Below are 13,123 nucleotides of genomic sequence, written 5' to 3'. Positions count from 1 at the left end.
ATGAATAATATGGGGAGCTTATGCCACAGAGTGGATGCAGTGGACCAGGTCCATGCTATACTCACTGGCTTTTTTCAACACGCTTGCTGTTTATATTGCCATTCCCAGGCACAGAATGTGAGATTTTGCCTTCTGCAGTACTCAAAGGTCTTAAAATGAGAAAAAAGTGGCTTGGTTACTATCAAGACAAATGCTCATTGTAAGAGCAAATCCAAGGCTGGCAACAGCAGTGCTTCCCACAGTCCCTGGTACCAGCAGCACCAGCACCTCGACTCAGTCAGACAGCAACAACCCTTCCAACAGCCACCACCACTTGCAGGCTGTTACAGCAGTGCAGTAACACACCAGGAGTGCAACTGATAAATTTGATGTGTCTGGTGAGATTTTTTTTTTTTCGTTTAAGAGAACTCTGCTATGATCTTTACAGAAAGATGAAGAAAAACTGCTATTAAAGCACATACCACTAAGCACCAGCTTTTTCTTAAGCAGAAAGTTTTGTTCCCTGCCTGAAGACAACCTTGGAAGCAAGTAAGACTGCAGAAATAAGCTTCCCTCTGAAATAATTTTAGATGCATGTAGGATTTATTGCTTTTCATCTGTCTCAGAATTAAGACAGCTACCCAGAATGAGACGGAGATGACCGATAAACTGAATGATGTTCAAACATTTTGTTACAGACTCACATTAACTGTAATTAAGCTCCTCTTCATTTTTCACTGCATTAGGGCAATAAAGACAAAAGTATGAGCTTCCCTGAATTCCTTAAGAAACTATTCATACCTGTCACCAAAAAAAATACCATAAGAAATCACTGACAATTTAAGTTCCAGACATAAATTACACTGAGATAATTGGTACCTCTCTATGTAAGTGCCTAATGAATACAGAACGCAGCAGCAAGGAAGCTATTCGTAGCTCTTAAACCTAGCACTAGAGGCAGCACAGTGGATTCATCACCTGGGTACCTTTCTTCTTCCCTTCCGCACATAACTGAGCAAAGCCTCTGGCTACATTTGTGGGACCAGTCAGACTTTAACAGCTGACTCTGCATAGCCAAAGCGCAACGTCAGCTGTCTTTAGCAAACGGCTGATGGAAAGAATGCGCTATAATGTAAAAACAGATAAAATACACTTTACATGGAACTTTAACTCAAAATGTTCTCTTTTGTCTTTTATGTTGTGAGAATATAGGATATCTGCTGGGTTATTCTGCAGCTGCATTATTTATTAATCTATTCTGCATGTGAATTTTAAGTTCTAAAAAAAAATTACTCTGTTCATGAAAATAGTCTGAAGTTACTAAGATTGTTGATTTCGTAAATAAAGTCATATAAATAAGGAAAAGCAGAAGCCAGACTACTGTGTTCTACCCTTCCTACAAGTGAACAGCTCTAAGTTCACTTTTAACTCTTTCTAGCAATTGCCCTTATTCTGCAAAACAAGAAAAGGAAAATTCTTCTCCCAGTCAATGTTTCTGCCCTCTCTCAGGCGGATTAACTAGCTCAGTTTCAAGTGCATCTCCGCAGCTTCCAACCGCAGAGCTAACACAAGCTTAAGCCCACGTCACACCACTGCAAATCACAGCTGTGCACACACTCCCTCTAAAGCCACTTCAGGACCTCTGCTCTATGAAGTACTACACGCCTGGTCCATTTATTTAATCCCAATGTTCCTTTAATCTTCTCAGGAAACTACCTAACACCAGGTTATGAAAGACAGGGTTCTGCCACTTAGCACAGTCTTTGTTTTTCAACTTGGCACATTTTCCCTTTTCCAGTGCTAGGGTTTTGGGTTTTTTTCTTCCCTGTTCTTCGGTCACAATTTCACTGTGAGCATGCAGCAGACTCCCATGAGTGCTAAAACTATATCCTCCAACTCCAGTTCTGATAATCAGCTTCAGAACTAGTAAATTACAAACACAAAACCACAGCTGAATCCAAGCTTTCCTGCACACATCAGCCTGTGCTGTTTTCTACACGGGAGGAAACATGGAACCTGATCTATTGAACACTTTTCCCCTTAGCAGTGAAAAATATGCTGTGGCACTAGTGTACTGCCTGCATCAATGACATACCTGTAATGCCAGTATTTTCTGGAGACCTTAACGAAATTTGTGCTCGCCTGCAATATTTTTCATGCTCTGTGATGGGGGCTGATCTCAGCATGCCTCTGGCATCCTTCCCTCCTGCATTCTCATCTGCTTCTCCAAAATCTGGGCAATGTTTACACCACCTCTTCTCCAGCAGCGAGAAAGGCGATGGATTCAGGCTGATGATGCCTTTTGCAGTGCTTAAGCAAAGTGATACAGGGGAGCAGCCACTGACCCCAGGAGGAATAATCCTGGGTACAGCACCAAAAGAAGGGAGAAGAGAGACAGCTCCCGACCTAGGCAACAAGGCAAATTCAAGGTCAAAAATGCATCCAAATATAACTGCAAGTACTTGACAATACTAAAAAAGTAACCTGGGAGATTGAAATAGTATTGCTCACTACTGATTCAATACTTTTCCTCCCATTCCTAAACTCCCTCCTGATCATTTATTTGGGACTCTTCCTTTACTCTAGCACTTGAGCTCAGCCTGATGTACAATCAGACCCAGAGAAGAACACTAGCATGGAAAGCAGAAATGGGACTTTCACACCCAGAGGTTTCCAAGACATGGGGGAAGAACAGGACGCTTCCTTTGCAACAACATGGGTAAGCCAACAGTAAATCCACACCATAAAGACAGGTCACATCCACTACACATTAGCTTGTCCACAGCTCATCTGCGCATGCTCTTATCCCACGGTGGGGAAGCCATGTAAATGTTTTTCCTCTGGGGTTGGGAAAGAATAATTAAAGTGAGCTTGCCTTTTTTTTTTTTTTGAACTGAGGTTTTAACACAAGGTCAGACACAAATCACCATAGAACTCTGCCATATTAGCATCCAGCTGCAAAAACTCATCTAAGCATGGGAACAAGGCTGATACAATAGGTTCCTAACATCCAAACCAGAGAAGTAAACCAACAGTGAAAACACTACAAATCCAAAGACCTTTTTTCTTTCTGATAAACCATAACCAATAAATGAGTAAACAAGTCACATGTATTTCTCACTGGAGCCTTTAATCTTCAACACAGGCCATTTGTGCTGCATCAGAACCACAGACACACCTTTGTTATGTTCCTTCCATGCAGGGAGAGGGACACTGAATCTCAAGAAGCCTGTCCAACATTTTCAAGAGGAAAAGGCCACTGGGCTAATTATTTAATAAAAACACTGCCACTTTCGCAGCTGTTTACTTTACTCCATAAAATAAAAAGGCAAAGGGGGGGTGGGCGGGGAGCTGGATTTCAGGCTGATCTCCCATCTCCCATCTCTTCTCTTTGGCAAAAATCTTCTATTAGGCAAGACGGCTGTGGATCTAGCCAGCAATTCTTACATCTCTTCCCCTTGAACAAAATGGTTGATTTTACATTTGTAACAACACAGCTATACTTGTGCTTTGTTAAAAATCAGCCTGTTGCCAAGACTTAATGAAGCAAAGAAACAGCTGGATTGAAAGCCTATTTACGATCTGAAAATACAAGCTGGTGGCACTTAAAAGAGCAGTGGGCTAAAGAAATTGGTTTATCACATGCACATTTCTCCCCAGTCTTCCATGAAACCAAATAAACCACAATTTCTACCCATTCGGATTGCTATGAAAGATGGGGTAATATCTTAATGGAGATCAGCGATTCATACTCCTAGTGTAAGATGAGTTACAGCAAACTGGCCAGCAGTAAAGGATTGATCACTGCATGGAGTCAAAAGCTATCAAGAGCAAAAACTTGAAAGCCACAAACAAAAAAAGTTATCCTATCAGTACAATAACCAGAAACTGATGATATCTAAAAGAAAAATGCAGCAGGTCAAAATGCAACAATTGTTGGCTCACAGTAAGCATTTGGACCTGAAGAAAATACTAGAGTTTTGTGGCAATACAGCTTTATACACATCAACGCACCCCAAAGCGGACAGACCTCTGTCCATGGCATGAAGAACCACAGACCCCGTCCTGTGTCTCCTGACTCTGCCTGAAGCTTTCACAGAAACTTTTGAAAGAACTGCTGGTGTCCAGCTGACAGGTCTCAGACTAGCCTGGGCCACTGCCAAGACTCATGTCTCTGGCGCTCCTCTCAGTTCAAGTTGACTTCACTGTAGAAGCCTTTTTCTCTCAAACTTCTCCATCCTTTTTGACATGAGAAAGATTTTTCCAAGGCTTCATCCTTCCCCCAGGGTCATGCAGGAGCCTTTCATGAGGATCACTGCCAAACAGTAAGGCAAGTTTTAATTCTGGAAATGTCTGTGCTCCTATCTGAGACCCTAAAAGCTACAAAGTATTTAGCAAGCATGTTGAGGAAAGGTTTTATCCTTGGGTACAAGCAGTAGGAGAGAATGAAACAAGCCACTTGCTCCTTACATCTGCTTTAAGGTGATAGGAGAGTTGATACAGAACATGCTGTGTCTCCAAACACATAATACTGCAGTCTTATGTATGTTCCTATTTGCTTTTTATTATCTAGAGAGAAACATGCAGGTTAAAAAAAAAAGTCCTGTCAGGATTTGCCAAAAGCTGAAGGATCTCAGTTTGTCAAAATTAAATTTCAAAAAAACCCCTCAAGGAATACCCCAAAAGCAACGAACATGATGAGCCCATCATACATGAACAGAAACTGGCAAACGACACAGCCAAAGTATACAGAGTATCAGTATGTATTACAGCTGCTAGAGTGGATATTTTATTAATAATTAACATCTAAGAAATATCTAAGAATCCAAAGTAAATGAACACTGGAAAAAAGCTATGAATTCATGTCCCATAGTTTTGGATGGAATATACACTCCGCTGTGTTAAAAATGGAATTTTGTGGCCTTTGCCTTAAAATGCTCCCAGTGTTTCAGGGGAAGCAAGGGTTTTGTTTCAGGCATGGGTTAGTCACATCCCAAAAATTCCACGGGGCTCGTTCAGTGTTAAAGGAAGTTCTCACACACAGCAACAAAACAGAAACAAGAACATATGCTTTCAGGTTTTTGAAATAACACAGTGCTAATTTAAGGAGAAAGAAAGAAGGAGGGGGGCACAAGAGAGCCCATACACACAAGTTCAGCCCTCCCCAATACGAGCCACTTCTTGTAAAAAAACCCACCAACCACCACCAGAGAGATCAAAGAGAGCTTCCTTAAGTACTCTGTTTGCATGGCACACATCTCATTTTTCCATTTCCTACTAGTTTTTAGAAAAGATTTTCTCCCGGACACACCAGCTGCCTCAGTAGTTCCTTATTTGGATTGATTAAATAATAAATAAGGCTGACTAAAGCTACAAGTTTTCAGTTGAATGAGTAAGCTTTAAATAATTTCTTAGAGAAACTGGTAGACTTCATTTTAATTTTGATTACATGCTGAAACAGTACCCCTGTGTTCACAGAATAAACATGATCCATTTCATTCATGCCTATTACAGAAGATCCAAGTGTTTCAAATTATCACACTGAAAGGTTTAAGTTGTACTGTAAGTAAAAGTTGCATTTCTAATGATCTTTCCTAAAGACCTAAATCAAAAGCACCGCTCATACCAGACGAGATAGCTAAAAGCATTATCTGTCTCCTAATAACTATAAAATGTATTATTTTACACAAGACACATACAGTTGAAGAACAATGGCTCAAGGTTTAGATATTTTTTTAATTCACGATTTAGAAGTTGTTCATGCATGACCCCTATTTTGTACACATCACATGCTTAAACACATGCAAATGATGGAAAACATTTTAACTGGAGCAATCTTCTATCTTATGTCTAAAACATTAACTGCAGAGAAGAGCAAAGGCAGCTAACTAAATAATGATACTTTTAAACAGTAATATTACTTCTGCATTATGTTTGGACCATGTAATTTAATGCACAACACCTTTCTAGGAAAAGGCGTAAGGTAGATGACACTGAGCTTCAGTAAACGAAGCTGTTTCACAGTTTGAAGTCTCTGGTTGAGTATTATCTAGATACTATGGTATAGCTCAGGAGTTCCCGCAAGACTTGAAACACTTCTTTGGTCACATTAAGAGTAAGTCCCTGGAGTGCTATGGGGATCACTTAAATTCTTCAGACAAAAGCCTTTGTATTAATAAAGAAAAACTGTACTTTTATTCCTGGTAGCAATACATGCTAACTGCATCAAAACAAGCAAGCAGAAAGTCTGTCAAACCAGCAGCCTGCTGGCCTTATGCAATGCCACAACTTAGCAAACACACTTTTTTGTAGTTTGTTTGGGTTTTTTTTACTGTACCAAAAGTACTGGTCGTCTCTGGTGATACTACCTCCTTCGCTGGCTTCTCAAGTGGCACCAGTGGTTTAGGGTATCTGGACGCTACAACAAGTTTTCAAAAGCAAGACAGCAGTAAGTCATTATTTTAAAATCTTCCGATCAATACTGGAGTATCAGCCAGCAAGGAAAGAGCCTTTACAGATACTAAGACTGGATTTCTCTAAGTCTGACACCGATTCCACTTGAACACTTGCAGGCTCTCCTCCGCAAAAAACACACAGCAAAGATTCTGCATTTAAGCAGAGAACTCAGACTAGAACCTGCTTTAAGTGATACGAGCACATAAAATTTCAGAATATGAAAGAAAACCAGCCACAATAACTAAACCAACATGTCTTTCAGAAAACAGTACCTTGTCGAATGTGGTTCAAAGGTTGGCAGTTACAGTAACATTTGACATTTTCAGAGAACAATTTCAGGTTAGTTTTACCACAAGCGACCAAGCACCAATTTATTGTTTATGACATTAAACCTCAGCCCCTTCTAATACTTAAGTAATATACACATGGCCCTGTCCCAAAATACTATTTGTACTAGCACAAACAGAATAAGCCTCACAAACAGGATTTAAAGCAGAAAAAGAGAATTACCAAATTTATTCAAAGTTAAAATTTTATGAAAATTTCTATATATAGTTAACATTTCCATAAGATACCATGTGTGCAATGAGATGACATGATGAAGAATCCAACTTTTGTAAGCTACCTAAATTTGCAGTTTTACTGTTACTCAAAAAAGGAAGTCCAAAAAGATCATGCGCATCCACTTGAAATAAAGCTTAAACATGAAGGAGCACTGCAATAAAAACATGCAATGTCTGACGGACTAATGCAACACATTCAAGTGCTACAGTGAACACCAGAAACAGGTTTTTCTACTACCCAAGAGCACACTTAGGAGGTGAGGTTTTGTTCATGCACTATTTTTTGCTTTGAAGTTTTGAGATTCAGTTGAGGTTTCTGTTAATTGTTTTGTTGGGTTTTTTTAAAACTATACTTTCACTTCTGAAAGGTTTCTTGGGGAATGGGGCACACCTCTTAAAAGGACTTCAGGAGTATTAAACCTTTTAAATAAGGCACCCCCATGCAGCGTCTAGACCTTCCCATGCACTTCATCTTTTCTGATAACGGACATCTATATTCTTGAAAAGAGGCGTAAGAAGAGAGAATCTAGAACAAATTTAACTGAATTTCATAAGTGAGAACCCAATCTATGGATAAAAAGGAGGTGGAACTCCTGCCTCTACCTGTTACCCGCCAGAGTAGCTGCAGGGTTCACTTGATCAACCAGCCTTATCCTGGGTCACAGCATCTACATAATCACTGTCAGCAGAGCAGGAACCCAGCTTCCCCCAGCCAAGCTCCATCCCAGCTCCCCGAAGAAGGCAGAGCCCTGCTTTTCAGCATCGAGGCCCGGGAAAACCAGATCAGTTTTATGCATCAAGTATTCCAGATATAGAAGCACATGACAGCTACAGGGCTGAATACAGCTTCTGACTTCTCCCTCTCTTCACCAAGGTTTAGGAAAAATAGTGTCAGAACAACTAGAAAAAGATACAACTCATTCCTCACTCCTCCCCCTCCAGCAAAATGGCATCAATTCAAATAAATGGCTAAGATTCAATATTAGCATTAACTGACATTTAGGGTGAGAAGTCTTTTATAAGTATATTTTATCCCATTTAATAAAATATTTTGCATTACACAGGTGACCACCATTTGAAAACAGAACAGTTCCAAATCGAGGCATTAATGAAAATGATCAGTAGAATCTGCGTAGCACTCTTCCTTCATGAGGGCTGCATGACTGGAGGGAGGTGGGGGTGTGTGCAAAAAAAAAAAGTTTCAGAAGCAAAAAGAGAAGTAGCATGTGTTTCCATCTGAAAGACTATATTCTTCTCACTACTGAGCATTTTTCGCTCAGCGGTCAGATTAGCAATAGCCCTGGCGTATGCTGTGATGATCTAAGACGACAAAGGGACTGCACACCGACAGGCTAGCAAGAGTTTGCCATTTTAGCAGCTTGACGGGGCACTTCAAACTTGCAAATGAGATGCTTGCCAGCGGTCTGCCAGGCAGCCTTTTCCTAGAACAGCAAACACTGGAGTTTAAAAGTTTCTGGACCTAGGTCAACAGCAAGGGAGAGGTAGATGATCCTTCTCCACACACAGCTCAGAGTTCACGTGCGTATGTTGAGTCTGTAGAGGAGAGAAGGAGAGAACACCATCCCCACCAGGTGCCATCATAGCTGCCACAGCATGCTGCCAAGACTGCTCCCTCTACCCCCAGCTCAGCAGGCTGGGCGGTCCTTGCAAGAAGCCTCACACTTGCACTGTGAAATCACTCTTCAAACAGGACAAGTAGTTCCATAAGGATCAAATTATGCTTTGTTGTGTTAACACAGATCAAGTTCTATTAAAAAGGGGTACTAAAATCTGAGTGGTTCTAAACCACCATGGCAGATGAACCGGTTTGTTCATACTAGCAAGAAGCGTCTGACTCATGCAACAAAGGGAATCTTATTCATAGGAGATGGTGCTTGGAATGCCTAAAATCCACAGTGAGATCTGTCTGTCTTTGATGACATCTGCAGTCTTCTGGATTAACTTTTCTTTTTGAAGTTGTGGAAGTAGAGGCACCTAGGCTCAAACACTTCCTAAGCTATCCCTTCACAAGTCTGAACACCCAATCATAAACCATAGGTGTTTCTTCTGACACCAAAGTAAAAGCTTGCAGATTCCCACAGAGATCTTGCCCCAGCTGTCAGCCCTACTGAACACGTGGAGGTGGTGACCTTTACCTGCACACTAACTTTTTAAGCAGGGATAAGATGCAGTAACTTGAAATTATGAACATTTTCTATCAGAATGCATGCTTTTGGTCAGATTATTTATAAAACCATGTATGGTTTATGACATACGTGCCTTCAGAGAGAATCTAGCTAGAGACTGAATTCTCCACGACCTGCAAATTAAACCAACAAAACTAGCTGTCAAGACTGCACTGCTACTGGGTTTCTGCAAGTTTTCCAGTTAATATACAACCTCAACAGGCAGAGAAACAAGCAATTACACTTCAGAAGGCCTTTTATTAAGTGATCACATCACAAGCGCCTTCCATTTAAACTATAAAATGCAATGTGGTGCTTTCAAGGAATTGTGTTCAATGTACATACATTACATGTTAACATACATATATTTTATATATATAATACACAAAGGTATATATTTTTTAATATATTCTATGTATATGTACAAAAAGACAGGAAAACAGGATTTGTTTTCCTGTCTTTGCAACAAAAGATGGGAAAATAACGGATCCTCTCACTATTAAGACCTGAGATTTCTTACAGGCCCTAGACAGTCATCGTGTCAGTATTATTAATGGAAAGTGGTTACATCTGGGCTCAAGAATATTTTAACAGCATAGATAAGAACAGTACCCTTAGAAGAAATGAAGACACAGCAGACATGCTAAGTTTAGTATTTCTTACCTAAGCAAGTCAAACCCTTCAGCATTTTTCCTCGTTACTGGGCTTGCTGCACTGCTTAGAACTGCTTTCATGAATCACTTCATATCATGCACTGAAAACTAAAGGTAGGAAACCTGAATATAAGCTCCTTAAGAAAGAAGTTACCTCATCTTTCTAATACCACTCTTTCACAATGGAAAATTGCTATAGAGGGTCAGAGGCATTAAATCATTCTTCACACTGCCAGTAAGACTTCTACATTTTCATCTCCCCCATGCAAGAAAGGAGCATCTGACAGGAAGGAAGATCTGACTGACTGTTGCCAACAAAACTAAGCTTTGATTATGAAGCATCACTTTCATGAACAGGAAAGCAGAACTATCATATTTAACAGAATTGGCCTACTTGCTACTTCAGTGTTCCCGTATTTATGAGAAAGAACAATACAAAATGTTTGTATTCAATTCCACATGCATCATCTTCATCTGGTGTGGCTGACATGCTTACAAGAAACACAAGCTGAAATTTAAAAACTTTGTTTCAAACCTTTTCCTGGGAAAATGTGAGACCTTATTCACAAGATTGGAAAAAAAACCAAAACCAAACCAAAAAACTTGAAAAAGGAAAACTAAATCCAGGTGAGAAGGTCTTGCAGCTGTCTTCAAAAAGAGCAATTTAGTGATATTTTGACTAAACTTTAAGATAGTAAGATACAGCTTATAGTCTAAATCAGGACAGTTCTCAAAGTATCTTCCATCAAGACTCAGTTTCATAGCCCTCCCCCCAGCTTCTCCTATGCAAACCCCATCTATTACTTTCAGCTCAGGCTCCCATCCTTTATCACTAGCTCACAGATAGAGCTCTGTCTTCCAGCTGATGCACAGAAGAATCTCTGTGTTTATTAATAAGCTAAACTGCTCAAACTGACTGCTAGTGCTCAGCATCTGGGAGCATTAAGAGCCCAGACATAAACATCCTGGTAGGACAGGTGACAATGTGATGGCAGGAATATATTCACGGACCCCTCCTCACCTACAACTTTTGCGACTACAGTGCAAGCAGATGTGTTAAGTTTCAAAAACGCTTCAGACTCACCTAACTTACAGGTCAACAGCTACGACTCACCTACCTGAGGACCGTCCTTCAGCGTAGCAGCCGCAGCAAAAGATGGGTTTCCCTGTAGCCTCTGCCATTAGCGGAGGCCACAGATAGTGTGGCCTGTCATATTTCGCGCTAGGGCAATTAGTTGATGGAACTGCATCCTTCTGGTGGTAGGCCTGGGAATGGGCTGAGGAACAGGCCCCAGTTGGTTCTTGCTGTGCCCAGGTCTCCCCATATTGCTGCCAGCTTCCCCTAGCTGATATGGGGTCTGTTAGGGCACAGAAGAGGCAGTGAAGGAAGAAGGTCAAAACTTAACCCAGTAAGGATTGTGTTAAGAAGGGTACGGACTAAGACCTCCCTTTCCATATGGAAGTATGAAAAGATCACAGGCACAAAACAAGCTTAAGCACAGTGGCAAAACTGCATAGACATTTTCTGATTAAGGAGAGACTGATTCTCCAGGCTCAAACAGGACACAGGAATTTGCTCAGTGAATTTGAAGGCTGCATTTGGATCACTTTCATTGGAAATGAAACACAAAAGTAGAACGAGCAACCTTACATAAGGAATAAGTTACTAGGAGCCGCAGCATGTTGCCATCAAACGAGAAGATCGAGAAGAAACCCAGCATCTCTAAAACCATCTCATCTTGATTGAAAAAAATCAAAAAGTGACACTAGTAGACTGAAGGAAGTACTTGGAAAGCAGGGCACAAATACCTCTAACTACCCATCTGCTACTCACAATCACAACCTGTCTACCTGTTGGACCATTCCTACACAGTCAGCATTTCAACAGCAGGAAAGAGCAAACGTACAAATTATTATCTAACCACAATAAAGCACGTTAAGTACAGAATATCAACATCTAGGCCAGAAATCATATAATTTTCTTTCAAGTGCAGCCCTTCTAGCCACTTTGCCTTCTGGTACTCCGTGGTGTTGAGAGTGATGATACACATCCAACGCTCCCCAAGAGCCTGGCTCTACATTCACTGCCTTTCTTCACATAAAATCTGAATTCTTCGTTATCAACCCTCAAAAAAAAAAACAAAACCAAAAAAACCCCACACAAAAATAAAACAACCCACCACAAACAGCTACGGGCAATCCATCCCACCCAGGGATTTCTGGCATTACCGTTCCCTTCCTCAGCTCAGAGCAGCTTGCACACATGCACACCAAAGAGGATTCAGTGCTATGGTGGGTGCACCTAATGAAAGCAGAGCACTTACTTCACCAGCACTGAATGATTTTCTGGGCCACGTTTCCTCTTATTCATGTGGTTTTAGTTCACTATAGTATCTAGGAATGTACAAAGGTCCATGCTATAGTTTTCAGATTTTTATTTCCTCTGATTTTTTTATTCAACAGACTTACCAGAAGCCCTCCTTGATTATGATTTTTCATTTTCCACAACACAGGAAAAAAATCTCATTTCTTAGAATTAAAAGAGCTGACAGCTATTACCATGCTGCAGTCTGGTAAAAAAAATATGAATGGAGCCAGCTAAAGGAAAAGGTTACTTTCAAAAAAGTCTTATCAAGCTATAGGATGGGCTGCTCAAGAATCTGACTCCAAGGACAGAGGTCTGATGGCATCACAACACTGCACGCAGCCCTCACCTGTAAGACTACAATGCTCACAGCTGAGATTTTGTTCAGTCAGTCTCTCCAGTGGGATTAGTGCTCGGTTTCAGCACAAGTGAACTGCAATTTCCAGTAGCAGAATAAATTTGCAGTTTACTAAGAAGATCCCATGCAGTAAAGTCTCTAAACTCAAACTAATGCTTTTGTTACTCCTTCTAAATCCTGAAGCATCAGAAAGTCACAGTATTTTACAGAAACAGACTTTCATATTATAGCTAACAGTAACCGAGAAACAAAATTAAATAGGACCATCTGTTGAACTATCTCCATGTAAACTTTTAAAATGCATTTCAGTATAATGTCTCAAAGTCTCACTTTGATATCCACCGCACCATCCTCCAGGGCCACAGAAGCAGTGCCAGCAGTCCAGTTTCACCTGAGAAGTAACTGCCAAGATAGAAACCCACACAAAAACCTCACGGCAAGAACCCTTCAGAAGCAGAGAAGGCTCCATTTAGGAAGAGTATTAGTTGTTAGTATTCAAAAGTTAGTGTCAACTTACAGCTCAAAGCATACCTCCCACTACACTGGAAAACACACACAACTGA

The 13,123-nt window shown here is 40.6% G+C and overlaps 1 protein-coding gene across 2 annotated transcripts in view; it reads right to left on the bottom strand.

Annotated features, from left to right (window-relative positions):
* Nucleotides 1-13,123, bottom strand: part of TMEM65 (transmembrane protein 65) — a 32,790-nt gene that overhangs the window by 17,971 nt on the left and 1,696 nt on the right. Inside the window, exon 2 of one of the 2 annotated variants that reach the window (XM_056331600.1) lies at nt 10,956-11,195. The exons of the other annotated variant lie outside the window; for it this stretch is intronic. Within the exon in view, the coding sequence (XP_056187575.1) occupies nt 10,956-11,195 (240 nt within the window). The remainder of the gene's footprint in view (nt 1-10,955; nt 11,196-13,123) is intronic. 2 annotated transcript variants of the gene reach the window in all.

This window comes from Falco biarmicus, chromosome 3 (genome assembly GCF_023638135.1).
Source record: "Falco biarmicus isolate bFalBia1 chromosome 3, bFalBia1.pri, whole genome shotgun sequence".
Taxonomy (NCBI): domain Eukaryota; kingdom Metazoa; phylum Chordata; class Aves; order Falconiformes; family Falconidae; genus Falco; species Falco biarmicus.
This window is presented reverse-complemented; position numbering and strand designations above follow the sequence as displayed.